The 27796-nt window shown below is 40.5% G+C and overlaps 1 protein-coding gene across 1 annotated transcript in view; it reads left to right on the forward strand.

The window, feature by feature from the left end:
- Window positions 1-1702: 1702 nt before the first annotated feature.
- Window positions 1703-27796, forward strand: part of rapgef4b (Rap guanine nucleotide exchange factor 4b) — a 77152-nt gene continuing 51058 nt past the window's right edge. The window contains exons 1-3 of the mRNA XM_056459425.1: window positions 1703-2082; window positions 21803-21945; window positions 22478-22566. Of these exons, the coding sequence (XP_056315400.1) occupies window positions 2015-2082; window positions 21803-21945; window positions 22478-22566 (300 nt within the window). The 5' untranslated portion in view covers window positions 1703-2014. The remainder of the gene's footprint in view (window positions 2083-21802; window positions 21946-22477; window positions 22567-27796) is intronic.

Here is a 27796-nt window from a genome sequence, read left to right on the forward strand (position 1 = left end):
TTTAGTCTAGAATGTAGTTGTTTAGATTGCAACTTTGCAGTTAATTTATAAGCATAGTGCCTATGGTAAAATATTAATAATTTCGAAGAGACAGCGCGTCGGAAGCCGTTTGCCTGTCATACTGAGCAGACCAAAGCGGTTGATGTTGTTTATCCACAAGATGGCGACAGAGACTGCATAATTAGTCAATCTTAGTCAACTCTTTTGTATGTTGTAGTGCTGTATATTTATACCATAGTAATTGTAGTGTATTGAGTGTAAGACTCACATATCATCTTTTTTTATACACATGATTGTGCCGTCAAACTGTTGTATAAATGCAATATCACACTCGCAGCAGTGCGAAGTGCCTGTATATCATCACTGGTGGGACACTAAGCTCACCTGCCACGCAAGCCTCCCTCCAGTGCTGATATACTGTACAGCCAAATCGCACTGCTACTCGTGTGATATTGCTCATATATATATATATATATATATATATATATATATATATATATATATATATATATATATATATATATATATATATATATATATACTGTATGCTTTAGCTTTATTAGTTATAGTAAAATTGTGTATTAATAAATGCATTAATTTAACAGCCAAGTTGGGCTATATAAGATAAAAAACATTTTAATTATTATATTTATTATTTATTTGTTTATAAAATTTGTTTATTTGTTATTATTTATTTTTACTTTAATATTGCAAATATTCTTTAACATTATCAATAAAAAAAATTTAAGTCGTTTTTTTGGTAATAAATTTTATTAATATTGCAAAAATATTTAATGAATGGAATTATATGAGGTAAGAGTTATATTAATATTGCAAAAAATCTTAAATGAAATTATTTGAGGTTAGACAGTTATATTAATATTGCAAACATTAAAATACTTAATAAATGAAATTATTTGAGGTTAGATCATTTTAATACTACAGATATACTTAATGAGTGAAATGATTTGAGGTTAGACAGTTCATTTTAATACTAGATATACTTAATGAGTGAAACGATTTGAGGTTAGACAGTTCATTTTAATACTAGATATACTTAATGAGTGAAATGATTTGAGGTTAGACAGTTCATTTTAATACTAGATATACTTAATGAGTGAAATGATTTGAGGTTAGACAGTTCATTTTAATACTAGATATACTTAATGAGTGAAATGATTTGAGGTTAGACAGTTCATTTTAATACTAGATATACTTAATGAGTGAAACGATTTGAGGTTAGACAGTTCATTTTAATACTAGATATACTTAATGAGTGAAATGATTTGAGGTTAGACAGTTCATTTTAATACTACAGATATACTTAATGAGTGAAATGATTTGAGGTTAGACAGTTCATTTTAATACTACAGATATACTTAATGAGTGAAATGATTTGAGGTTAGACAGTTCATTTTAATACTACAGATATACTTAATGAGTGAAATGATTTGAGGTTAGACAGTTCATTTTAATACTACAGATATACTTAATGAGTGAAATGATTTGAGGTTAGACAGTGATATTAATATAGCAAAAAAAAAAACACTTAATGATTTAAATGTAATGAGTTTAGAAAGACTAAAGAGGTAGAAAGGGCTGTTTCTCTTTTACAGTACAGGCAGCTCCCCGTGTGTGTCTCCTTTTCACCCCCGCTGGAGGACAGGACTCCTGACAGCGCTCCCCGGTGGAGATGCTGCATCCGCGGCGACGCTGCAGCCTCAGCACCGCAGATCTCCCAGAACCTCCCGCTGACACTACCCTATTTAAAGTGTGATTTGATTCAAGTTGATTTCCTCGCTCGGTGCATGTGTAGACACGCGTTACTGCACGCTGTCTGCTGTCGTGCGTGTGTGGACGTGGTGACGATGCGTCCACGCCGCGTTGATCCACGCAGAGGCGGGGAGAGGAGGGGGGTTGAGCCCTGCTGCTGCTGCTGATGCTGATGAAGCGACCAAGTCGACGAGAACCGCGATCCGAGACGCACGATCCAGCACACCGCTTTTAGCCGAAGATGGTAGCGGTGCACGCCTCTGCGCACTCCGTGGCCTCCGCCGAGTGGATCATCTGCCTGGACAAGAGGTGAGAGACTCCCGGTCACATTAATGTCCGGAGGGGCTGCAACAAGGTGACAGGCGGCAAATAAAGCGTCAATTTCTGATGCACCACCTGCATCTCAGTGTGTTAGGCTTGTAGATTAACATATTTACTGACTGGACATTATTATAGCCTAATTATTATATTTTAACAGTATTTCCTGTTGGAAGAGCCTAGATGATGTCTCATTCTGCTATCAGGACAATGAATGACATGCTGGTTCATGATAACTCGATTGCATTCATCAGCTATTCAGTTTTGTGTGTAATATTGTGTGTATTATTATTATTATTATATTTATATAATATTTATTGAAATCTGAGTCTGTTAATGTGATTATTTAAGCTGTGATCAGTAATACTAAACCAATTCGTTTGGACTGTATATATATATATATATATATATATATATATATATATACAGTCAAAACCTGATTATTTATCAATTATTCAGTTTTTGTGTGTAATATTTTAATATGTTTTTAATGAAATCTGACTCTCTTTGTGTTCATTTGACTATTTAAACTATAAAATGTATAATAAATCAATGCTTTTAGAGTTTTTTTATTTCATATACAGCATATATAGTCAACTTCTTTCAGTCTCCCATTATTAACATGCTCATAAAATATCACTTTACCTTCAGGCAGCCCCTCCTAGCTCAGACAGGTTACCATGGCGATGGGAGGGAAAAGTGAGATCACCTTACTGGGTGTGATGAGGGTTTTTTTTTTCGGATGCTGATGTTTTAATGGACTCGAGCACATCGTCTTTATACTGATCAATGCAATGCTTCTGAAAAATTGTCCATGGTCTCATTTACATCCGACACCGGTTTTGTGGAGATCGATAGAGGTGCAACCACACACATACACACACATACACACACACACAAAGGAAAAAAGCAGACTGCACTGTTGGATGATACTCGGCTGCTTTGTGCTGTCCTGGCACTTTCTGTACATCGTGGCGTTGGGAATAGTCTGTACTGACTGTGAAACAGCTGATCTCAGACAGAGCGTTTCATATTGAAGAGCTTTGTGTTGTGATTTGGATGCTTCATAGTGAGTATTCTGTGCTTGATAGTGAAAGGGTTAAGCATTGGGATGATAAACTGACTCTGTTTTTGTTTTTTTCTTTTGATATTCATGAAGCCACCTGCCAGAATAATGAGGCTGTACACTGGACTGATGCTGCAGAGTTCATTTAATAATATTTCTATACTATTATAAAATATACAACACTATCTTTGTGTTTACACACACACTGTAAAACCCAACAGTCAACTTTATCAAATAAAATGAGTGCAGTTAACTCAAAATTGACTGAAAGTTTATTCTACTCATTTAAAAAGAGTTTAGAATTTGTAGAATTTTGAAATACCTTATTATATCAGTTGCACAGTACTCATGGATTAGTTTTTGAACTTAAATGGTTTGTAGCAATCAGTTTCCTCAAACGGTTTGAGTTGCCTTAACTTATTGGGATTTATAGTTGGTTTGAGTTCTCCTTTTATCTGCTTTTACTGTGCTCAAATTGCTTCGTTTACTCAAATGTATTAAGTTCACAGTACTCATGGATTAGTTTTTGAACTTAAATGGTTTGTAGCAATCGGTTTCCTCAAACAGTTTGAGTTGCCTTAACTTATTGGGTTTTACAGTTGGTTTGAGTTCTCCATTTATCTGGTTTTACTGTGCTCAAATTGCTTCGTTTACTCAAATGGATTAAGTTCACAGTACTCATTGGGATTAGTTTTTGAACTTAAATGGTTTGTAGCAATCAGTTTCCTCAAACGGTTTGAGTTGCCTTAACTTATTGGGATTTACAGTTGGTTTGAGTTCTCCATTTATCTGGTTTTACTGTGCTCAAATTGCTTCGTTTACTCAAATGGATTAAGTTCACAGTACTCATGGATTAGTTTTTGAACTTAAATGGTTTGTAGCAATCAGTTTCCTCAAACGGTTTGAGTTGCCTTAACTTATTGGGTTTTACAGTTGGTTTGAGTTCTCCATTAATCTGCTTTTACTGTGCTCAAATTGCTTCGTTTACTCAAATGGATTAAGTTCACAGTACTCATTAGGATTAGTTTTTGAACTTAAATAATTTGTTGTAATCGGTTTCCACAAATAGTTTGTTACCTTAAGTTTTGGGGTTTTACAGTGCAGGATTGATGAGATCTTTTGTAATTTTATTTTTAAAGAAAATAAAAGGCTGTATTTATTTGATCAGAAAAACAGGAACATTATGAAATATCATGAAAAAAATTATTTGTTAACATACACAGTTGCTGCTTTCATTTTAGATGTAAACTAAGGTATATGTACATTCAAAAGCAATATTTTACTTTCTATTTTCTACATAAAAAATAATTATAAAGGACATATCAAATTGATGAAAATAACAGTTAAGAATTGTATAATGTTTCAAAAGATCTTATTATATAGCAAAAATCAGTCCAAGGCACTTGAAAAATGTGGAGATATTAAAAGCCTTTATTGACATGGCTATTCCTTTTTTATTCCAGTTTTAAGGAATAGCAATGGCAATAAAGGCTTTTAATATCTTTCCAGATTTTTCAAGTGCCTTTGACTGATTTTTGCTGTTTATTCTGATAAATCCCTTACTCAAAGAGCACCGACACATTATTTAAGCTACCCCTGAGCACTTGTTGTTTGATTTTGGATTTTTATTTTTATTTTTAAAAACTTTCTATTCGTCAAAGAATCCTAGAAAAGTGAAAAATAATGGATTAGCAATTATCATAATATTAGAAATATATAATTATGTTTTTTATTTACAGTTTGAGTCCATTTCAGATTCAATTGCAATCATTTTATTAGGTAATTGTTACAAGGTAAAAATTAATTAAAACATAAATTATTATAGGTCATTTCTGTTATGAAGCGGACAGGAGACAGAGGTAAGGAAACGTTAGGGTGTTTATTAAATGACAACAAGGAGCACATGAAGGATAGCCAGGAGGATCAGGAATGATGTTGGGGTCTTTTCCTCCGTGGCTGGGTACAGGAATACACGAGGATGGACAGCACACACCAGATACAGCTGACAGAGGATGACACAGACTTGGAAGGACTGGAAGACAGGACGATTCGGGAGGACCAGGAAGACTAGGAGGAATACAAAGAGAACAGGTAAGTAAATCGTTTGTTTTAGCTGAGGATGACTACGCTGAGTGGTCGCTCAGTTGTCCGCTTTCGTCGAGACGAGCCCGGACAATGAGCGACTGGAGTGCTGTGCTTTTATCTGGTGCTCGTGAATGTGATGCAGCTGTGTGCTCATTAGAAGTCAGGTGATGGTGATCTTCGTGAGTGGGGGTCGTGAGAGCCTGACCAATCCATGACAAGTACCCCCCTCCCCAGGGCCCGCTCCTGAGGGCCGACACCTCCGACGCCGTGGTGGTCTCCCTCTGCCTCTAGGCGCTGGGAACTCAGGGTGGCTCTCATGAAACTCCACCATGAGACTAGGATCGAGAATATCAGCTCTGGGAACCCATGTCCTTTCTTCGGGGCCGTACCCTTCCCAGTCCACCAGGTACTCCAACTGGCCACCACGACGTCGGGAACGCAAGATCTCCTTCACTGCGTAGACGGCTCCTTCTTCTAGGAGCAGTGGAGGAGGGGGTTCCTCTTCGTGGTCAGGCTCTGTGGAGGGAAGAACAGGATCGTGATAGGGTTTCAGGAGTGATACGTGGAATGTAGGGTGAATACGGTAGTGAGAGGGTAATTGTAGTTTGTAGGTGACGGGGTTAACCTGTTCCACGATGGTGAAGGGACCAACAAATCGGGGACTTAACTTGCGAGAGGGCAGTCGCATGCGTATGTCCCGGGTGGATAGCCACACCTTTTGTCCGGGTGTGTATCTGGGTTCTTCAGACCTTCTCCTATCGGCGGTTACCTTGCTTCGACGGACTGCCCTCTGCAGATGTTGATGAGCCTCGTCCCAGACTCTCTCGCTCTCCCGGAACCAGTGATCCACTGCGGGGACATCAGATGGTTCGCCATCCCAGGGAAAGAGCGGTGGTTGGAAGCCCAGGACGCACTGGAATGGCGTGAGTCCGGTGGAGGGTTGCCGCAGTGAATTTTGGGCATATTCTGCCCAGCCCAAATACTGGCTCCAGGAGTTCTGGTGACCACTGCAGAAGGTCCTCAGGAACCGTCCCACCTCCTGAATCTTCCTCTCTGTCTGCCCGTTGGTTTGGGGATGATATCCAGAAGAGAGGCTGACGGCCACACCTAGGAGCTTGAAGAAGGCTTTCCATAGACGTGAGATGAACTGTGGACCTCTGTCCGACACAATATCTTCTGGAATACCAAATGACCTGAAGACTTGATTAAAGATATTGTCGGCAGTTTCAAAGGCTGTGGGAAGACCTTTCAGAGGGATTAGTTTGACAAACTTTGAGAATCTATCTACTATGACTAGAATACAGGTATTACCTTCTGACGAAGGGAGGTCAGTGATAAAGTCCACTCCTAGGTGTGACCAGGGACGGTTCGGAATCGGCAAGGGATGGAGCTTTCCAGCGGGTAGATGACGTGGGCTCTTGGATTGGGCACAGTCCTTACAGCCCTGAACATATTGCCTCACATCCCTTGCCATGTTTGGCCACCAGAATCGTTGGGATACTAGCGAGAGAGTATTGTTGATCCCTGGATGTCCAGTGCCTAGCGAGGTATGTAAGGAGTGGATCAGATCTACCCGGTGTTCAGGTGGTATGAACTGCCGATGAGGAGGGCATCCCGGCGGAGCAGGGGCTTCCGGAGTGGCAACGACTGGAGGAGCGTTCCAGGTGATCGGACAAATGGAGATGTGTTCGGGAAGAATCTTCGTTGGGAGTTCTTCATGATCGTGATGCTCGTGTAAACGAGAGAGAGCGTCTGCTCTTAGATTCTTGGGTCCTGGACGATAGGAAATGGAGAAATCAAAACGTGAGAAGAAAAGTGACCATCTGGCTTGACGTGGACATAGTCTCTTGGCCTCTTTGATGTATTGGAGGTTTTTGTGATCTGTGATCACCTGGAACGGATGTTTGGCTCCCTCCAACCAGTGACGCCACTCCTCCAAGGCTAGCTTGATTGCTAGAAGCTCCCTGTCTCCTATGCTGTAATTCTGCTCCGCCGGGCTCAACTTCCGAGAGAAATAGGCACAGGGATGCAGTCGGGGCGGTGTATCATGATGTTGAGATAATACTGCCCCGACGCCGGTGGTGGATGCGTCCACTTCCACCACGAAAGGAAGATTTGGGTCAGGATGAGTCAGGAGTGGGGCCCTTGTGAACTCCTTCTTAAGAAGGCGGAAGGCTGCGGCTGCTTCTTTGGTCCACTCCAGTCCTTTGGGTTTACCCTTGAGGAGATTAGTGAGAGGTGATGTAATCCTGCTGTAGTCCTTGATAAACCGTCTATAAAAGTTAGCAAACCCAAGAAACCTCTGGAGCTCCTTAATGGAAGTGGGTTCTGACCAGGATAGAACAGCCTCAATTTTCTTCCCATCCATACGTATACCGGTTTGGTCAATGATGTATCCCAAGAAATGAATCGACTTCTGGTGGAATGAGCATTTCTCCGCTTGAGGTAGAGGTGATGTTCTCTCAATGTGTGTAGGACCTCCGCAACGTGTTGGCGATGTTCGGCCTCACTCCGGGAGTAAATGAGGATGTCATCTATGTACACTATTACACAGTGGTGAAGAAACTCCCGGAGGACTTCATGAATGAAGTTTTGGAATACGGAGGGGGCGTTGACCAGACCGTAAGGCATGACCTCATATTCATAGTGGCCAGTAGGGGTCACGAATGCTGTCTTCCATTGGTCCCCCTCACGTATTCTTATCAGATTATACGCGCTGCGGAGGTCCAATTTAGTGAAGACTTTAGCTTCTCGGAGCTGTTCCAAAGCGGCTGGTACCAGAGGAAGGGGATATCGGTATTTTACTGTACCGTTATTTAGGACCCTGTAGTCGATGCATGGACGCAGCCCTCCGTCCTTCTTGGCCACAAAGAAGAAGCTTGAGGCGGCTGGTGATTTTGAGTGACGTATGTACCCCTGACTCAGAGCCTCCCTTATGTAATCTTCCATTGCCTGATTCTCTGGAAGCGAGAGCGGGTAGATCCTACCTCTTGGCAACTGGGCATCTGGAACTAGGTCGATCGCGCAGTCCCATGGCCGATGCGGCGGTAGCTGGGAAGCTCTCTTGGGGCAGAAGACATCATGAAAGGAGCTGTACTCCTTAGGAATGTGGATAGACTGCTTCTCAGGAGGGCTCTCGACCGATGTTGCAAACAAAGAAATGGGGGTTCCGACCTTGAAGAGGGAGATTTGGAAAACAGGCAGGTGTACATCCAGATCCCCATTTCTTTATCTCTCCTGTGCCCCAAGAGATGATGGGATCGTGCTTCACCAGCCACGGGCGCCCTAGAATGATGTCCATATTTGCACCCTCCAGAACCAGAAATTGAATCCTCTCTTGATGTAACAACCCCACTTGAAGAAGGATGTCTTCGCATTGTCGATGGATACGGGTCGAAGATCGAGTGCACTGGGTTATCGGTTGTATCTGGTATATATGCGAGGACCGCCTCAGTACGGAGGTGGAGTTGACGACAGAGGGATTGGGAGATGAAGTTCCCTGCTGACCCGGAGTCGATGAGGGCTGTGACAAGGAGAGAAATAGAGGCAGTAGTTATTTGTACGGTGGTAGTAAGTGGTTTACATTGTTCAATATTCGTACTGAATACACTCACTGAAGTCCGAATGGGACGAAGGGGACACTCCATACGGGTGTGTCCACTGACACCGCAGTATAGACACAGACCCCGGGTCAGCCTCCTCTGTCGTTCCGCTGATGTCAGTCTTCCAGACTCTATTATCATGGGTTCTGGTTCTGGAGAGGCTGTTGACTCAGGCGATTGGAGGAGTGCAGACGAGGGGGTGATGGTGTCCTGTTGATAGGAACGGAGACGATCGGAACATCGGAGAGAATGTTGGATGAATCTCTCCAGACCCATTGTATCATCTAATGTGGCCAGTTGGATTCGGAGAGTGGGTTCCCAAGCCGAGCCGGTACGTGGTCAACAACGATCTCTCATTCCATCCACTTGCAGCTGCTAGAGTGCGAAACCGGAGAGCATATTCCTGTGTAGATAGAGTACCTTGCTTTAGATGATACAGCTGCTCTCCAGCGGCTACTTCCCCATCAGAACGTCCAAACACCTCTTTGAAATACTCCGTGAAGGTAGGATGGAATTCATGACCGGCTCGGCTTGGAACCCAGATCGTCTCAGCCCATTTAAGTGCAGGTCCAGAGAGTAGAGATACGATGTAGGCGATCTTCGACTTATCTGTGGGATATAGAGAAGGTTGCATTTCGAATATGAGGGAACATTGTAACAGAAAACCATTGCACTCCCCCGCTCCGCCTGAGTAGGGCGCTGGTCGGGCCATGGGACTGGAAGGAAGGGCCGAAGAAGAAACTGTGGAGGCGGAAGTGCTCGGTGCTGGTGGTGCGTTGGAAAGTGGAGCTGGTGGCTGTAGAATCCGCTTCAACTGGTCCACCAGCTCTTGAAGGTGATCGGGGGGTGCTCATGTTGTCGTCGTTATGGGTCCGGGCTTCTGTTATGAAGCGGACAGGAGACAGAGGTAAGGAAACGTTAGGGTGTTTATTAAATGACAACAAGGAGCACATGAAGGATAGCCAGGAGGATCAGGAATGATGTTGGGGTCTTTTCCTCCGCTGGCTGGGTAACAGGAATACACGAGGGATGGACAGCACACACCAGATACAGCTGACAGAGGATGACACAGACTTGGAAGGACTGGAAGACAGGACGATTCGGGAGGACCAGGAAGACTAGGAGGAATACAAAGAGAACAGGTAAGTAAATCGTTTTGTTTTAGCTGAGGATGGACTACGCTGAGTGGTCGCTCAGTTGTCCGCTTTCGTCGAGACGAGCCCGGACAATGAGCGACTGGAGTGCTGTGCTTTTATCTGGTGCTCGTGAATGTGATGCAGCTGTGTGCTCATTAGAAGTCAGGTGATGGTGATCTTCGTGAGTGGGGGTCGTGAGAGCCTGACCAATCCATGACAATTTCCAAACAATTTTTGAATAATTTTTTAATTCTTACATTTTATAGTAACTTATAATTATTTAGATTTGCTTAAATTATTTTTATTTCAGTTTTATTTAATTGTATTTCGACTTTTTTTCTAATTAATTAACTAATAACTTTACTATTATTATTATCAATATTATTATTATTATTATTCATTCATTCATTTTCCTTCAGCGTAGTCCCTTTATTCATCAGGAGTCGCCACAGCGGAATGAACCACCAACTTATCCAGTACATGTTCTACACAGTGGATGCCCTTTCAGCTGCAACCCAGTACTGGGAAACATCCATGCACAATCATGGATACACATTCACTACGGCCAATTTAGTTTATTCAATTCACCTATAGCGCATGTCTTTGGACTGTGGGGGAAACCGGAGCACCCAGTTATTATTATTGACCTGTGCAATCAAAGGTGCATTAAGATTTTTTTGAATACTCCTCAAATGCTCAATTTACAGACATGTTCTTATTTCCTCTAACCCTAAGGCACAATCCAATATAATGCATATTTCAAAAACGGGTAAAACACCTGTGAAAAATCAATACAGGATATTGATTAATGATTATTCGTAGGAAGGCTATAGATATACAAACACAGTTGACTCGCATTACTCTCAATAGGGAAAAGTGCAATTCCCAGTATGGCTGTTACAGCAAAGGAAGTCCTGGTTACTTGTCAAAATATACAATTATCAATCATTAGCCATGCTGTTTATTGAGGTAGGAGTCTGTACAGATCCACTTGTTTGTTATGGAAAGCCCTACCACTGTATGGGCATGAATTGATTTTGACAGGAGAAAGGACATCACATCACATCACATCAGATATGGTGCCCTTCAGGTGTAATCCTGCAGTCTTTGCTCCGGGTTCTGTCTTTTTTCTTCTAGTGTTTGTAATCATACAACACTTCTTCATACAGTTTATTAGTTCATTCAATCATTCGTTTTCCTTCAGCTTAGTCTCTGATTTATCAGGGGTCGCCACAGTGGAATGAACTGCCAACTATTCCAGCATATGTTTTGTGCAGCGGATGCCCTTCCAGTCGCAACCCAGTATTGGGAAATAATCATACAATGGGGGAAACTGGAGCATCTGGAGGAAACCCACGTTAACACGGGGAGAACATGCAAACTCCACACAGAAATGCCAACTGACCCAGCTGGGACTCGAACCAGCGACCTTCTTGCTGTGAGGTGACAGTGCTAACCACTGAGCCACCGTGGCACCTCTTTATTAGTTTAATTATGTTAAAAGTATGTATGTGCACTCACTTTATTAGGTACACCTTACTAGTACCAGGTTGGACCCTTTTTGCCTTCAGAACTGCCTAAATCCTTCATGGCATAGATTCAACAAGGTACTGGAAAATTCCTCAGAGATTCTGGTCCATATTGACATGATAGTGGCGATGCAGTGGCGCAATAGGTATTTGCTGTCGCCTCACAGCAAGAAGGTCGCTGGTTCGAGCCTTGGCTGGGTCAGTTGGTGTTTCTGTGTGGAGTTTGCATGTTCTCCCTGCATTCGTCTGGGTTTCCTCCAGGTGCTCCAGTTTCCCCCACAGTCCAAAGACATGCGGTACAGGTGAATTGGGTAGGCTAAATTGTCCGTAGTGTATGTGTGTGTGAATACGTGTGTATGTGTTTCCCAGTGATGGGTTGCAGCTGGAAGGCCATCCGCTGCATAAAACAAATGCTGGATAAGTTGGCGGTTCATTCCGCTGTGGTGACCCCAGATTAACAGAGGTACTAAGCCGAAAAGAAAATGAATGAATGAATGAATGAATGAAATGATAGCATCACGCAGTTGCTGAAGATTTGTCAGCTGCACATCCATGATGTGAATCTCCCGTTCCACCACATCCTAAAGGTGCTTTATTGGATTGAGCTCTGGTGACTGTGGAGGCCATTTGTGTACAGTGAACTCATTGTCATATTCAAGACACCAGTCTGAGATGATCTGCGCTTTATGACATGGTGTATTATCCTGCTGGAAGTAGCCATCAGAACATGAGTACACTTTGGTAATAAAGGGATGGACATGGTCAGCAACAATACTCAGGTAGGCTGTGGCATTGACACGATGCTCAATTGGTACTAATGAGCCCAAAGTGTGCCAAGAAAATATCCCCCACACCATTACACCACCACCAGACTGAACTGTTGATACAAGGCAGGATGTATCCATGCTTTCATGTTGTTGACGCCAGTACTGACCCTCCCATCCGAATGTTGCAGCAGAAATCGAGACTCATCAGACCAGGCAACGCTTTTCCAATCTTCTATTGTCCAGTTTTGGTGAGCCTGTGTGAATTGAAGCCTCAGTTTCTGTTCTTAGCTGACAGGAGTGGCACCCAGTGTGGTCTTCTGCTGCTGTAGCCCATCCGCCTCAAGGTTGGACGTGTTGTGCATTCAGAGATGCTCTTCTGCAGACCTCGGTTGTAACGAGTGGTAATTTGACTTACTGTTGCCTTTCTATCAGCTGGAACCAGTCTGGCCATTCTCCTCTGACCCCTGGCATCAACAAGGCATTTGCGCCCACAGAACTGCCGCTCACTGGATATTTTCTCTTTTTCAGACCATTCTCTGTAAACCCCAGAGATGGTTGTGCGTGAAAATCCCTGTAGATCAGCAGTTTCTGAAATACTCAGAACAACCCGTCTGGCAGCAACAATAACGCGTCATGCTCAAAGTCATTTAAATCACCTTTCCTCCCCACTCTGATGCTCGATGTGAACTGCAGCAGAATGTCTTGACCATGTCAACTTGCCTAAATGCATTGAGTTGCTGCCATGTGATTGGCTGATTCGAAGTTTGCGTTAACGAGTAGTTAGACAGGTGTACCTAAAAAAGTGGCCAGTGAGTGTATATGTAAATTTTATATGCAATCAGAATACACAAATCTTATTTGTGAGGCCTAAATATTTTTTGGAGTGTAGAAGGCAAAAAGAAAACACAAACGGAGAGAGCTTTTTTTAAACAGACTCTTTGGAGCTTTACAGTGTGCTGGAACTGAATGAGAAAAAGAAAGAAACCTAGATGGAAAGAAAGAGAGAGTGGTTTGGCTTTGTACTGGCGGCCGCTGTAATGCAGAGTCCATTCTGTGCCCAGCAGATATAAGCTGGTAATGTGTTTCCACTTCAGTGAGTCTCAGCACAGAAAGTCAAAGGCACTCTCACCATCTCACGTCCACCGAGCACACACGGACTGGTCCAGATCATAGAAGATCAGCCTGATAACAGTATAAATATAGAACTATAGTTCATGTAAATGACGCTCATCTGGTTCTCAGTTTATATATACAGTTAAAATCTAAATTATTAGCCCTCCTGTGAATTTTATGTGCTTCTTAATAATTTTTTAAGGGTTTTCACATTTATTGATAGGACAGTGGCAATTAGAGACAGGAAAGTGTGGGGAGGAGAGATAGGGGAAGGATCGGCAAAAGACCTTAAGCCGGGAATCGAACTCAGGTTGCCGCGAGCACCTCGGTGCTACAGTATGTGTCGTCGCACTAACAACTAGGCTATTGGCGCCAACATTTTTCTTCGTTTTTAAATATTTGCTAATTTTGGATTGTTTAACAGAGCAAGGAAATATTCACAGTATGTCTGATAATATTTTTTCTTCTGGAGAAAGTCTATTTCGGCAAGAATAAAAGCAGTTTTTAATTTTTTTAAAAACATTTTAAGGTCAAAATTATGAACTCCCTTCAGCAATATATTTATCGATTGTCTACGGAGCAAGGCACTGTTATACACTGTTTGCCTAATTAATCTAACCTGCCTAATTACCCTAGATAAGCCTTTAAATATCACTTTAAGCTGAATACTAGTATCTTGAAAAATTAGCAAATTAGCATTAATAGAAGTTAGTACGCAGTTCATAAATGCAGCTGCACATGCTGTAATCTTGACTTATAAGCACATGTACAATGCTTTATGATTGTGTTTTCATACTTTATTGATTAATTTTTCATTGCTAAATTAAGTATTGTATTATTTACAAACCAGTTATTTAAGAATAGCTGGTGGTATTTAAAGATCATTCAGAATGCGCAAGTAAATGAATAATAAACGATTCAAATTACCATTTATATATCTTATTATTCAGGCATTAGGGGTGTCATAATGAATTGTTTCTTCGATGCACAGCCAGTTATTGTGTACTGACATCATTTATCTCATATGCGCTATGTCGCCGTAGCTTACTATGGCGAGGGAGGCGAGCGCGAGTATTTACAACGCTCCAACGACTTAAAAACGCAGATACTGTGCACAATTACACTGCGTGTGTGTTTGCTGGACAGTCTTTCACTGACACCTACAGCAGAAGCCCTTATTTCACTGCGATTGAGAGAATGAAGGTAAACTCCATTTCTCTTTCTCCCCCTCTCTCTCTCACTGTGGCCCATTTGACCGGCTGCGTGACTTTTCCTCTTCTCTCGGCTGTTACAGGATACAGACACGAGCGCGCGAGTTTTCTCCACCACGTCTTTCATGGATCAGCTGTGATCACCGCTGCAGTGTTGTCAGATGTAACTGACTGATTTTAGCCCAAAAACTATCCAAAACCCACCGAAATGCCTATCCAAAACCGCCCAATCTGGCAACACTGCGCCGCTGCCATTTATCAGTGTCACTCATCAGTGAACAGCGCCTGTGAAGTACAATATGAAATTGTGTATGGAAAGCATCGTCGATGCACCGTGATATCGAATTGAACCAAATCGATGGCATTATAATCGTAACCGAGCCGAACCATGAGACCAGTGTAGGTTCACACCTCTATCAGGCTAATTACTAATAGCTAATTTGTGTGTTATAAATGCTTTACTAACTCAACTTCATACAGTTTTGTGACCTAATCTAAAGAGAGGACTATTTATGCTTTATAAATATATATATATTATATATAACTCTATAAATCAGTGTTTCTCAACCACGTTGCTGGAGGACAACCAACACTGCATGTTTTGAATGTCTCCTTTGTCTGTCACATCCATTCAGGTCTTTCAGTCTCTGCTAATTAGCTGATAATTAGAATCAGGTGTGTTTGGTTAAGGAGAAATGGAAATGTGCAGATCTGGTGGTCCTCCAGGAGCGTGGTTGAGAAACACTGACCTAGATCATACAACAGTTGAGTTGATATGTTGATATGACTTGACTTAACTTCTTTCTGTGGTTTCAGAAAATTCAAGCTTTCCTGAACTTCCACAATGTGAGACTCACAAAAAGTAAGAAAATATCAGTTGTGGGGTGGCACGGTGGCTCAGTGGTTAGCACTGTCGCCTCACAGTAAGAAGGTAGCTGGTTCGAGTCCCGGCTGGGCCAGTTGGCATTTCCATGTGGAGTTTGCATGTTCTCTCCGTGTTGGCGTAGGTTTCCTCGAGTGCTCCGGTTTGCCCCACAGTCCAAAGACATGCGCTACAGGTGAATTGAATAAACTAAATTGGCCGTAGTGTATGAGTGAATGTGAGCGTGTATGGGTGTTTTCCAGTACTGGGCTGCAGCTGGAAGTGCATACACTGCGTAAAACATATGCTAGAATAGTTGGCGGTTCATTCCGCTGTGGCGACCTCTGATAAATAAGGAACTAAGCTGAAGGAAAATGAATAAATGAATGATATCAGCTGTCAAAATTAGAAGACATCATATTCAAAAAGTAAATAAATAACAGCTTATAGACTAGATAGGGCATGTTCTTGTGTCGCATTATATAAAACAAGTGTAGCACATGTTTTTATGTTTGTTGCAGTTGGAAGGTCAGTACAGAGTAGTTCATTCTGAATCTTTTGTGGAACTTCATTAGCTAGATTAGTCTTCGTATGAAGTCAGTCTCACTGACCTCTGTTTAAAAAATGTCTTTGAAGTCTTAATTTCTCCATGTTGTAATCTCCATAGCAACAAGGCATTTTTGTATAAAAGGAGTCTGAATTACAGCAGCACACTGACATCATTAAGAAAGGCAGTTTATGCACACACACACACATATACATGTCACTTAATGAGCTGAGAAGTGTGAGCTTGGCTATATTTATGCAAAATGAGAAGTGGATCTTTATTCATTCATTCATTTTCCTTCAGCTCTATTTCAGAGGTCGCCACAATATTTCAGAGTATTCTCTGATTAGCTATTTCAGATGTTACTGTTGGTTAAGTTGCAAACTATCCCACATAGCAAAAAATTTCTGGCTCAAATCTGGCCCACACAATCAGCTTTTGCTCGGCCCACATGCTGCAGTGAATTACGATACATGACTGGACCAAGTCTGGCTTCCATACAAGGGCGAAACGTGGACCATATCTGGGCCAAGTCTCAGCCAAGGTAATAACTGGGCCTGAAATGGGCCAGATATGTTGGTGTGTAATGGCTGAAATGAAACTGATAAACCAGTGAAGCATTTCGCTTTATGGCTGTGCTTTTTCCCGAAGCGACCTGATTGGTAGATTTTTTTTTCTTTTCTCAAAAATTATTTAAATGTATTTTAAAAGTGGGTCAAGAAAGGCCAAACTTACAGGGCAAAATTTTTCTGGCTCAAATCTGGCCCACACAATCAGCTTTTGCTTGGCCCACATGCCGCAGTGAATTACGGTACATGATTGGACCAAGTTTGGCTTCCATACAAGGGCCAAACTTGGACCAAAATTGGGCCAAGTCTCAACTAAGGTAATAACCCCTAACTGGCCTGAACTGGGCCAGATATATTGGTGTGTCATGACTGCAATGATTTTGATAAACCCATGGTAGAATTTTTTCTTTACTCAAAAATAATTTAATTGTTTTTTAAAAGTGGGTCAAGATAGGCCAAGCTTACGTGGCCCACATATTAATTTTAACATCTGGGCCAAATACTACATTTGATATCTGGCTCAAGTCTTGTGTGCCGCCTTAAAGTCAGTGCCACCTCTGCCAAGCCTGGGCCGTGTTTGGTCCACATGCTGTATGCCAGTGCCGGACGAATGACTGCTGTCCCAGCTTTATGCCAAATCTGGGCCAGAATTCTTTGCTACCTAAGATGTGTTTAATTTGATTTTATTGGGGGGTGGATTTGGTTGGCGGGGGGTTGGGGATCTAGGGAGTATCTGCGAACCGGGGATGTTTGTGGTGTTGGTAACTGTAAGCTACCATGAACCGGGTTTCGGGCAGCGGCGGCTATCGGACACTGCATGAGAGAAACGGCGAGATGACCAAGAGACTATTGTCGGAGGTTGTACAAAAAAAGACAAGGACCGGGTGTGGAGAGGTTTGGGTGGGGTGGGGGGTGGGGGTTAGGGGGGTGTTGTACTATGGGAGACTGTTGTTGAAGACTGTACCAAAAAAAGGAAGGGGGGTGTAATTACTGGAGTTTTCCAGGAGAATTAACAAAACTGTTCTCAGCATTTTGAGGGATATTTAGTGTGTTCTGACCTACAGTATTCTCTGAATAGCTATTTCAGACGTTACTGTAAGTTAAACTACAAACTATGCGTCTAATTTGATTTTATTTTCAGGCTAAATGTAGATACAAACACTTATTTTACGAGAAAACAAAGTCTTGTGAACACGATGTCTATCAGTGCTCTAGATCTGCTGCTTTCAGACTTTTTTCTCCAATAGACTGATTGGCGCGATTATGCATTAACAATGGTTTGAACCATTATAGGGGTGGTCAAATGAATAGTTATATTATCTATTATTTTAATTATTAACATTATTATTTAATACAGATCAAAGTGAAATATTTCTCAGTATTAAACAACTGACCCCCCCATTCAGCTTGTTTTGACCTCCTTCAGGTGGGATCAAGCGTTAATTGGCAGGTCAATCCCCCCCCAAACCCCCCTGTACTTCACACCCTGTACACTACGACCAGTTCAGTTCATCCAGTTCACCTATAGCCATGTCTTTGGACTGTGGGGGAAACCGGAGCGCCCGAAAGAACCCACACCTATACGGGGAGAACATGCAAACTCCACACAGAAATGCTAACCACTGAGCCACCGTGCTGTCCATGTGGATCTTTATGTAGTAACTCAATCTCTCATACGCCATTAGAGAAAAAAACAATGCTGTCTCTAACTGAACGTAATCATTTAAGGATAATGAACTTTTAATTGCACGTTCATCCACACACTATAAGAGCACTAATAAAGAATGTCTTTACATGTGTAGTTTGAATGTACAGTAATCCAGACTTTTTACATTTGTCATGCTGTCATTATGGTGTCACCTACTGTGTCAGCTGCATTATATCCCTGTCACAAATCCTCTCCCACTGCCTCCTGGGATAGTAAAATGTCAATCACACTTCAGAATCTCGCTGGAGGTATTGTAGGCCATCTGGGGGTTTACTTTTTGCCTGTCAAATCAGACATCTTGCGAAGTCTTTGCTCTAATAATTGTAAATAGTCACGATATTGGTGCATGTGTGAAAATAGACACTTTTTTTGTTGTTTATTAATTTCTTTAGCCTGTGAATTTAGTTTTCGTGGGTAGTTTCTGGCTCTTCATTTCTTTTTGGGATTAAAATTACTTTTTTTGCATAGTTAGGCATAGGTTTACACCACCATATGTTTAAATAGTCTTTCCCCCTACCTTTTATTGGCTTTGGGAGAGATAGAGGTATGGGATCCCACCTAAATTATCGCAGGTATCGCAAAACAACGCGCTTGATGTCGACTCCCCCTTCGATTGATTGGCTAGAGGAGCAGCTGTCAATCTGAGGAAGTTGACCAATGATGACTCTGCAGTCCTTTGTTCAGTTTTCCCGCCGTCTATTAGTGTTCATCAGTTCCACCTGTGTTTTCCTCTTTGTTTGTCATTCAGTTAATCATGTCCTGTGTATTTATACTCTGAGTTTTGGTGTTGGTTTTTAGTCATAGTCTGGTCTTGTATTGTCAACATCCTGTATTCCTGTTGTACGTAATTGTAAACAATTAAGGCGTTTTTGATAACTCCCATTTACTGTGCATTTGTGGAGAGTGCACACGTGACAATTGCAAACAAAATCGTTTTCCTTCCAGATCGCTTTTCTGCTTGTATTTGAATGTTTTGTGTGGCTACGGTCTTTTCCCATTCACTCGTTTCTACATTATGCAATCGCATTACAAAAGATGCTTTAAATAAGATATGCAGAGTCTTGCATTCATAACGGCGTTCATGTTTTATGATCGTGTTATTCAAAGAAAGTTTTTTTTATGGCAAATTTGCTAATGCTAGTCCCTTATGAAAAAAAATACTGCACGATAGTCCCATAGCATATTTTAAATTCTGATACCAAATGCCAAACAAAAAAATACTAGCAGTAAGTTTGCTTTTTACAGCACATCTAGTATAACAATGTTGTTTTCTTGTAGTTACACCCATGAATATGAGCACAGTGTAAACAGTACAGGTTTGTGCCTCTTGCACCATGATCTACCAGTCATTGCAAGGAAACACGTAGGCTTATACGTTTTTGAGCTGAAAAAAGTCCCAAATCATAGAAAAATAAACATTGAAAGTGAGTAATCGGGGGAATTCAAGTGGAAGGCGTAGGCATACAGGTAAGGGTATAACATATAATTGGGATTGGGCTCTTCTTATTGAGTTCACCTGTGCCTTGTTTAGTTTCTTGTTAAGCCTGTTTAAATATTGACATATGCTTGCATCTTTAGTTGTTGGTTGTTGTCTGGGCATGTCGTGTGTAATAGAAGTTCTCTTTGACTTGGGAAGGTGTGACACTTAAAATCTGGGTCACCAGGCATTTAGTTTTTCCCAGTACAGTCCAGTATTTCAGCTCTATTTTTAGTCACTGTGTTCCATTCAGAAGGCCTCATCACTGTGCCCTAATCCATTTGACCTTCATTCCGAAGGTCCCTTCAAAGTGGCCAGTTTTAAAGGGGACCTATTATGCCCTTTTTAGAAGGGTGTAAAAAAGTCTCTGATGTCTCTAGAGTGTGTTTGTGAAGTTTTAGCTCAAAATACCACATAAATAATGTTTTTTAACTCTTTGAATCTTTCCTTTTTAGGCTTTGATTCTAATTTTGCCATTTTGGTGACTGTCGCTTTAAATTCAATTTGATTGTGCTCTTAGCCCTCTTTTCAAAAGGTGGTGGAGCTATAAATGCCTATGTGTCAGCATAGTGGCAGATTCAAAAACATGACTAATGTCCTATGCTTATGAGGGAGAGATCGTCACCAATGGGCGGGGCTTTCCCCCTCTGATGACTTTGGCTGTGTCTGGAACCGCCTACTACTCAGTAGGTACTGTATTTGAATTTAAACGTACTACTCGGCCGTTAGAAAAGTATGTTCTATACAGTATGAATGTTAGCAGTATGAACGGAATTCGAATGTGCTACATCCACCATTTTATCATAGTCACATGACCTATGAATTGTCTCACAGGGCATCATAGGATAGCGCAGTGGGCATGGGATGCGCACTTCAGAATCTCACCAGAAGTAGTAGGTCATCTGGGTACTCCTCACACACTGTTTTTCGAATTCTATGAATTTGGACATACTACTTGGCTCACATACTGTTTTTAGTGTACTATATAGTATGGAAGTATGCGGTTTTGGACGCAGCCATGTCCAAAGGTAGAACGTCAATCAAAGTGTTTCAGCATGCTGTTTTTATCAAGTGTGATTATAAACAATACAATTAATGAATTTTTACCATTAGAAGCTGTATTTATTCACACACTCCTCTTATAAAAGTGATTTTTGCATAATAAATCCCTTTTAATAAAATTTTGTAATGATCCTTGGCAGCCATGATTGTTTTACACTTCTAAGTGCTCTTCGGCGGACGATAAATATCATATACCATTTAACATATATACCATTGCGCAGTGGGTTAGCACTGTCGCCTCACAGCTAGAAGGTCGCTGGTTCGAGCCTCGGCTGGGTCAGTTGGCGTTCCTGTGTGGAGTTTGCATGTTCTCCCCTTGTTGGCGTCGGTTTCCTCCGGGTGCTCCGGTTTCCCCCACAGTCCAAAGACATATGCTGTAGGTGAATTGGGTAGGCTAAATTGTCCGAGTGTATGTGTGTAAATGAGAGTGTATGAGTGTTTCCCAGTGATAGGTTCCAGCTGGAAGGGCATCTGCTGCGTAAAACACATGCTGGATAAGTTGGCGGTTCATTCCGCTGTGGCAACCCCAGATTAATTAAGGGACTAAGACAAAAAGAAAATGAATGAATGAATTTCATCTCACATAATGAATCAGTCTTTTATAACACCAAAAATATTACATTTAACTCATCAAAAATATGCATTTTTATTAATTTGAGTTAAAATATATATTAAGAGAGGGACATTTTGGTCTGGTCAGAAATGTTTAAATACCTCTTTGTTACTTTCACAAACTAAATTACAATCCTGCAAATTTTTTTTTAATTGACAGGAATGACAACAAAAACAAAATCCCTGATCCCATTTCTTCACATTCCTCATCCTACATGGGACACAACTGTGCTTGTCCTGGGTTTGTTTCCTCAGCAGTCTCACGGTCACATGCATCTCTGCAATGTCCTGATTGTCTTGTAGGTCAGTTTGGTATATGAGAGTGTCTAGACTGTAATGTGTCTTTGTCTCGCTGTGGGTTTTAGGCCAGCTGAACGCTCGGGAGAAGACGTGGACATAATTCTGGCTCGGCTGAAGGGTGTGAAGGCCTTCGAGAAGTTTCATCCTAACCTGCTCCAGCAGATCTGCATGTGTGGCTTCTACGAGTACCTGGAGAAAGGCATCACCTGTAAGAACCACATTTATTGTTGTGTTTTTATCATCGTGATGCTGGATTTGATTGCATTTTATCTTTTATACTAAGATTAATTGGGAAATGTGTCTGTGTGTAGCTAAAGTGAATCTTTTTTTAGTGTGTGATGATTTTTGTGCATGAGTATGCTGCGGTTCAAAATATTTTTTTTAAATAGCTAATACTTTTATTTAGCAAGTATGCATTAGAGTGGTTAAAAATGACAGTAAAAATGTATAATGCTAATATTTATTCTGTTTTACATATATTTTTTCTATTTATTGAATAAGCTTGAAGAAAAAGAAATGACACAATTTCAACAAAATCTTGATTATTACCTTGTTGTGATGTTGATAATAAGAATAATACAAGACTCACCTTGAATCTGTGCCAAATCTAGAATCTGCCCTATAATAAGACAATAAGAACCACATGTCATGTTTATAATCAAAAGTACTGTTTCAGAATTCAAAATTCCTTTAAGATTTGGAGAAATATGTTTCCTAGACTGCGTTTGTTTGCCTTGCAGTGTATCGACAGGGTGACATTGGCACCAGCTGGTACGCCGTTCTATCTGGATCTCTGGACGTCAAAGTATCTGAAACGGCCAACCATCAGGTAAATATGACCTCGATCACAATCATCTAAAGCCTCAATCTGCTGGGAGTCTTCCGGGATCAGTCATAGTTTAGCCTTGCAGATGTCATTTACATTCGTCGGCGTTTGAGTAAGTGGTGCAGCGAGTGGGTGGACGCTTCACGACCGGCCTTGTTAATAGTCTGATATATGAGAACGTTGGGGCTATGCTGCTGGGGATGGAAGCATCTTTCTGTGAATCCATTGGGAATACAATGAGTCACACTGTCAGATGTGTTTACTAGCCCTAAAGCACGCAGCACACACTCCTACACTGTTAAGAGAAGGACACTCCAGAAACATACAGCTTTTACCATCTCTATAGACATGTACGGTTGAAACATACAGCTTTTACCATCTCTATAGACATGTACGGTTGAAACATACAGCTTTTACCAATTTAAAGACTTAACTAGGTTATTATGTTAACTAGGCAAGTGGAGATAATTAGGCTAGTTATTGGACAATAGTGGTTTGTTCTGTAGATAATTGTAGACGACAGCCAGTGCTGCCCACAGAGATCTGATCTCATCTGATCATCATCCAGTCTGTCTGGAATGACATGAAAAATCAGAACAAAATGAGACAAACTCAATCCAGACGAACTTTGGCGACATAACCTACCTGCAAAGCTACCTGAAAAACTATTTGCAAGTGTATCAAGTGTTTTAAATGCAAAGTGTGGTCATACCAAATGTTGATTTGAAATGTTGATTTGATTTAAACCTTCTTGTATAATATACCATACTGTATTACATTAAGGCCCAATCCCAATTCTATTTTTGTACCCCTTCCCCTTTGCCCTTAAAACTGAGGGTAGGAAGGGCTTTAAAATGTACCCGTAAGAATTGGGACAGCACTACAGCACCTGCACATGTCATAAAATGTCATCGCGATCTCTTGCTTCATATAAGATCAGACGATCGCGACTGCTGTAGATTTTCCAGTTGTGCTATTTTTTGGTATTTATCTTCAGGAAATCACTGAAGATATATATTATGTTACCACAACGATCTAATGTGGCAATAAGATCGTAACTATACTGTGTATTTACACAGTGGCCATATTCATCTATGTAAACACACCAAAAATAACATTAACATTATAGCAGACACTGTAAAAAAAACTCATTTGCAGCCACTAGACATTACTGACAGGGTATTTGAGTGTCATCAAGTGTCAGAATGTTGTGGGACTGCTATACAGGAGTTATTATTAGGGATGAACGCGGTTATGAATATATTAAAACGTGTTTGGTTGTTGTAAGAATTCAAAATAATGACGAAAATACAAATTTGTGGATCTCCTTACTTCCGGGTGCAGTCATGCTGCCGTTGTAGCTGGTGTATTCAGGGAAATTTTCTTACCCCTTGGTTTCGAGTGTGGTCCTGAAAAATCTCAGTTCGAAGGGCTATTCACCCCTTCCCCTTAGCCCTACGCCTTCAAGCTAAAGAGAATTGGGACACCCCTACCCCTTGACGTGAACTCACAAAACAACGGGTAGGGGTAAGGTGAAGGGCTAATGGGTGGAATTGGGATTGGGCCTAAAATTGCCATAGGTAATTATTATAACTTATTTTATAATATTTAAAAAACTAATTGTAAACATTACTTTAAATTGTATTAACGAATACATTACACAATAAAAACATTTATAGCAAAGGGGAGTTTAATGCTGAATACATTAGTCAAGCAGAATCTGCCTTTGCCTTTGCTCACTGATATTTCTAGATTGTCTCTATCTGTTGGGTTACAGTGTGTACATTTAAAAAAACGGATTCATTTAATTGAAATGTTTAATTTGCTTTAGCTTTTTGTAGCTTAGCAATAAAACAACAACAACAAAAAACAAAAAGTTACATTTAATTAGAATTGACAGTCTCTATACCATGCCCATCAATCTCCCTCTGTTCTCAGATGAGATGGTGGGCCAAATCAAAGGTTAACATGGCCCTAGTTTGAGCATCTCTGGATTTAATCAATCTTAATTAATTAGTCAATCTTAATCGATTAATAAAATGTATTTATCCTCTTAAGGCCCAAGGTGTTTTTTTACATGCATTTTTTATTTCTCTTAGCTATTTTGGCTTATTAGAACCTAATCTGAATAAAAACCGGAGTATCATTTTTTGATACGATGTATTTTTAGAGAAAAAATGATGTCCATATCTGTGGACTCGTGGTCCGAATTTACATAAAACACTTTTTCCTGATTTTTTTTTATGTATATTTAACAGAGAAACATTTTTTGAACTTGCTTTGACTATCAGAGAGTAAAAACAAATTTTTTTCTCATTTTAGACAGTTAAAAATTGTGTTTGGAACATTTCATATGCTGCAAAACAGTTGCAGACTGACACTGCATGACTGTGACAAAATATAAAACATTCAAAGTATTTTCAATAGCCACTTAAGAGCTAAAATGTGCTGTCCATGTATGTGGCCACTCAAACCCTAGGAGATTAAGCATTATTTTTTGTAAGGGATGCTCATTTTACAGCATTTTTAAACAAGTGCCTTTGAACTTTGAACAGTACTGTAGTTTTGCAGGGAGGTTTTTTGAAGCATCTTAGAGATGTTTCCTATTTTCTTTTGGATTATTTTGTCTTAGTTTGTCAATCCAGACAGACTGGATCTGATCAGATCTCTATGTGGAGCCCTGGCTGTTGTCCTTGTGCAGACAATAATCTCACTGTTTACATTCATTCATTCATTCATTCATTTTCTTTTTCGGCATAGTCCCTTTATTAATCCGGGATCACCACAGCGGATTGAACTGCCAACTTATACAACACGTTTTTATGCAGTGGATGCCCTTTCAGCCGCAACCCATCTCTGGGAAACAACCACACACACTAATTAACACTCATACGCTACGGACAATTTAGCCTACCCAATTCACCTGTACCACATGTCTTTGGACATTGGGGGAAACCAGAGCACCAGGAGGAAACCCACACGAACGCAGGGAGAACATGCAAACTCCACACAGAAACGCCAAATGACCCAGCCGAGGCTCGAACCAGCGACCTTCTTGCTGTGAGGCGTCAGCACTACCTACTGCACCTCTGCGTCACCTCTCACTGTATAATTACAATCAATGACAAAAATAATGTTTGGAAATCTAAATTAATATTTCAAGCTGACATGCTACAGAAAAATATAGAAATAATCGACTTTTCACAGGACTGTATATATGGTGGCTCAGTGGTTAGCAATGTCGCCTTACAGCAAGAAGGTCACTTGTTTGAGTCCCAGTTGGGATTTCCATGTAGAGTTTGCATGTTCTCCTTTTGTTGGCGTGGGTTTCCTCTGGGTGCTCCGGTTTCCCCTACAGTCCAAAGACATGTGCAATAAGTGAATTGGGTAAACAATTTGACTGTAGTGTGTGTGTGTGTGTGTGTGAATGCGAGAGTGTATATGAGTGTATGAGTGTTTCCCACTACAGGGTTGCAGCTGGAAGGGCATCCACTGCGTAAAACATATACCAGAACAGTTGGAGGTTCATTCTGCTGTGGCGACCCCTGATAATAAATGATTATATATTATATATTATTATATATATTATTACCAATTTAATAAGATAAATGATAAGATAATAAGGTAAATGAGATGAATCTATGAAACAACACAATTAAATATGCATCCACATGGTTAATCAGCTATAGATCAGATAAGGCTGAGGCCGGAAGTTAATGAGAATTATTTATATTATTTATTAAATTTCCTATTAATTATATTTTATTGACGTGTTCCCCTACCCCAACCCTAAACCCAACCGTCATATTGTTAAAATGTTAAATGTTAAAACAGATCTGGATCTAGAGTCTATTAGTATAGCTGATTAACCATGTGTTTGGAGTATAACAGCCTTCTGAGCCTACCAGTAGGCGCAGTAGGCTCCAACTGGCCCATATCTATCAGTTGATAACCACTGATAATGCCCATTCTATCGAGTGATAACATTCAAAGCGTGTGACATTAATATATGTAACTGTAATAAGCTGACAGAAAGCAGGTTGATGCATTTACATGCCAAATCTGTGTATCCTAAGGGGCAAAAATCTACCTGTAATGATATGTTTGTGCACTTTGACCTTTGACTGACAAGCTTCGAGTGTCCAGCAGTTGGCGCTGCAAACCAAGGATACATGTAATTTGCAGATGCATTTGAGAATGTATAAACTATATAGTCTATAGACAGAAGACATACAGTTGAAGTCAGAATTATTGATTTTTTTTTCTTTTTTAAATATTTCAGATATTTCATATTTTAATGTTTAACAGAGCAAGGAAATTTCCACAGTGTGTCTGATAATATTTTTTCTTCTGGAGAAAGTCTTATTTTTTATTTCAGCTAGAATAAAAGCAGTTTTAAATTTTTTAAAAGCCATTTTAAGGTCAAAGATATTTGCCCCTTTAAGCTATATATTTTTTTGATGATCTACAATAAATATACAATAACTGGCCTAATTACCCTAACCTGCCTAGTTAACCTAACTAACCTAGTTAAGCCTTTAAATGTCACTTTAAGCTGTAAAGAAGTGTCTTGAAGAATATCTAGTCAAATATTATTTACTGTCATCATGGCAAAGATAAAATAAATCAGTTATCAAAAATTAGTTATTAAAACTATTATGCTTAGAAATGTGTTGAAAAGATCTTCTCTCCGTTAAACAGAAATTGGGGAAAGAAATAAACAGGGGGGCTAATAATTCTGACTTCAACTGTATATAGACAGGAGGTCAACAATCGCCTCATTTGGTTCTTTTTCTCCTCAGAGATTTTAGCTAAATGAAATGAAAACAAAAACAAGACCTCCACTAATTTTCCAGAGCCACCTATAAATAATAGTTTTACTTTTGTGCCTCTTTTGAAAACACCGTAGCATAATATGTAAAACATTCTGGTTTGTAGTTGTTAGATTACACACACAATCAGGCACAGAACTGACACAAGGCATCATGTTATGCTTCTTTTTCACACTTCTGATGTTGCCCTGCAGCGATGAATGTCCTGCACAGCTGAATGTGCGTGTGTGTGTGTGTGTGTGTGTGTGTGTGTGGTTTTCTATGCATATTATGTACTTGAGTGTCTCCATTTCATTGATGCAATATTAACCGCATGTGTGTGTTGCTCCAGTTTCATGCAGTGATCCACTGGTTAGTTTGCTGTATCATGCTGCTCTGGTCAAATTAATATAAACCGCACT

The sequence above is a fragment of the Danio aesculapii genome, chromosome 6 (genome assembly GCF_903798145.1).
Source record: "Danio aesculapii chromosome 6, fDanAes4.1, whole genome shotgun sequence".
Taxonomy (NCBI): domain Eukaryota; kingdom Metazoa; phylum Chordata; class Actinopteri; order Cypriniformes; family Danionidae; genus Danio; species Danio aesculapii.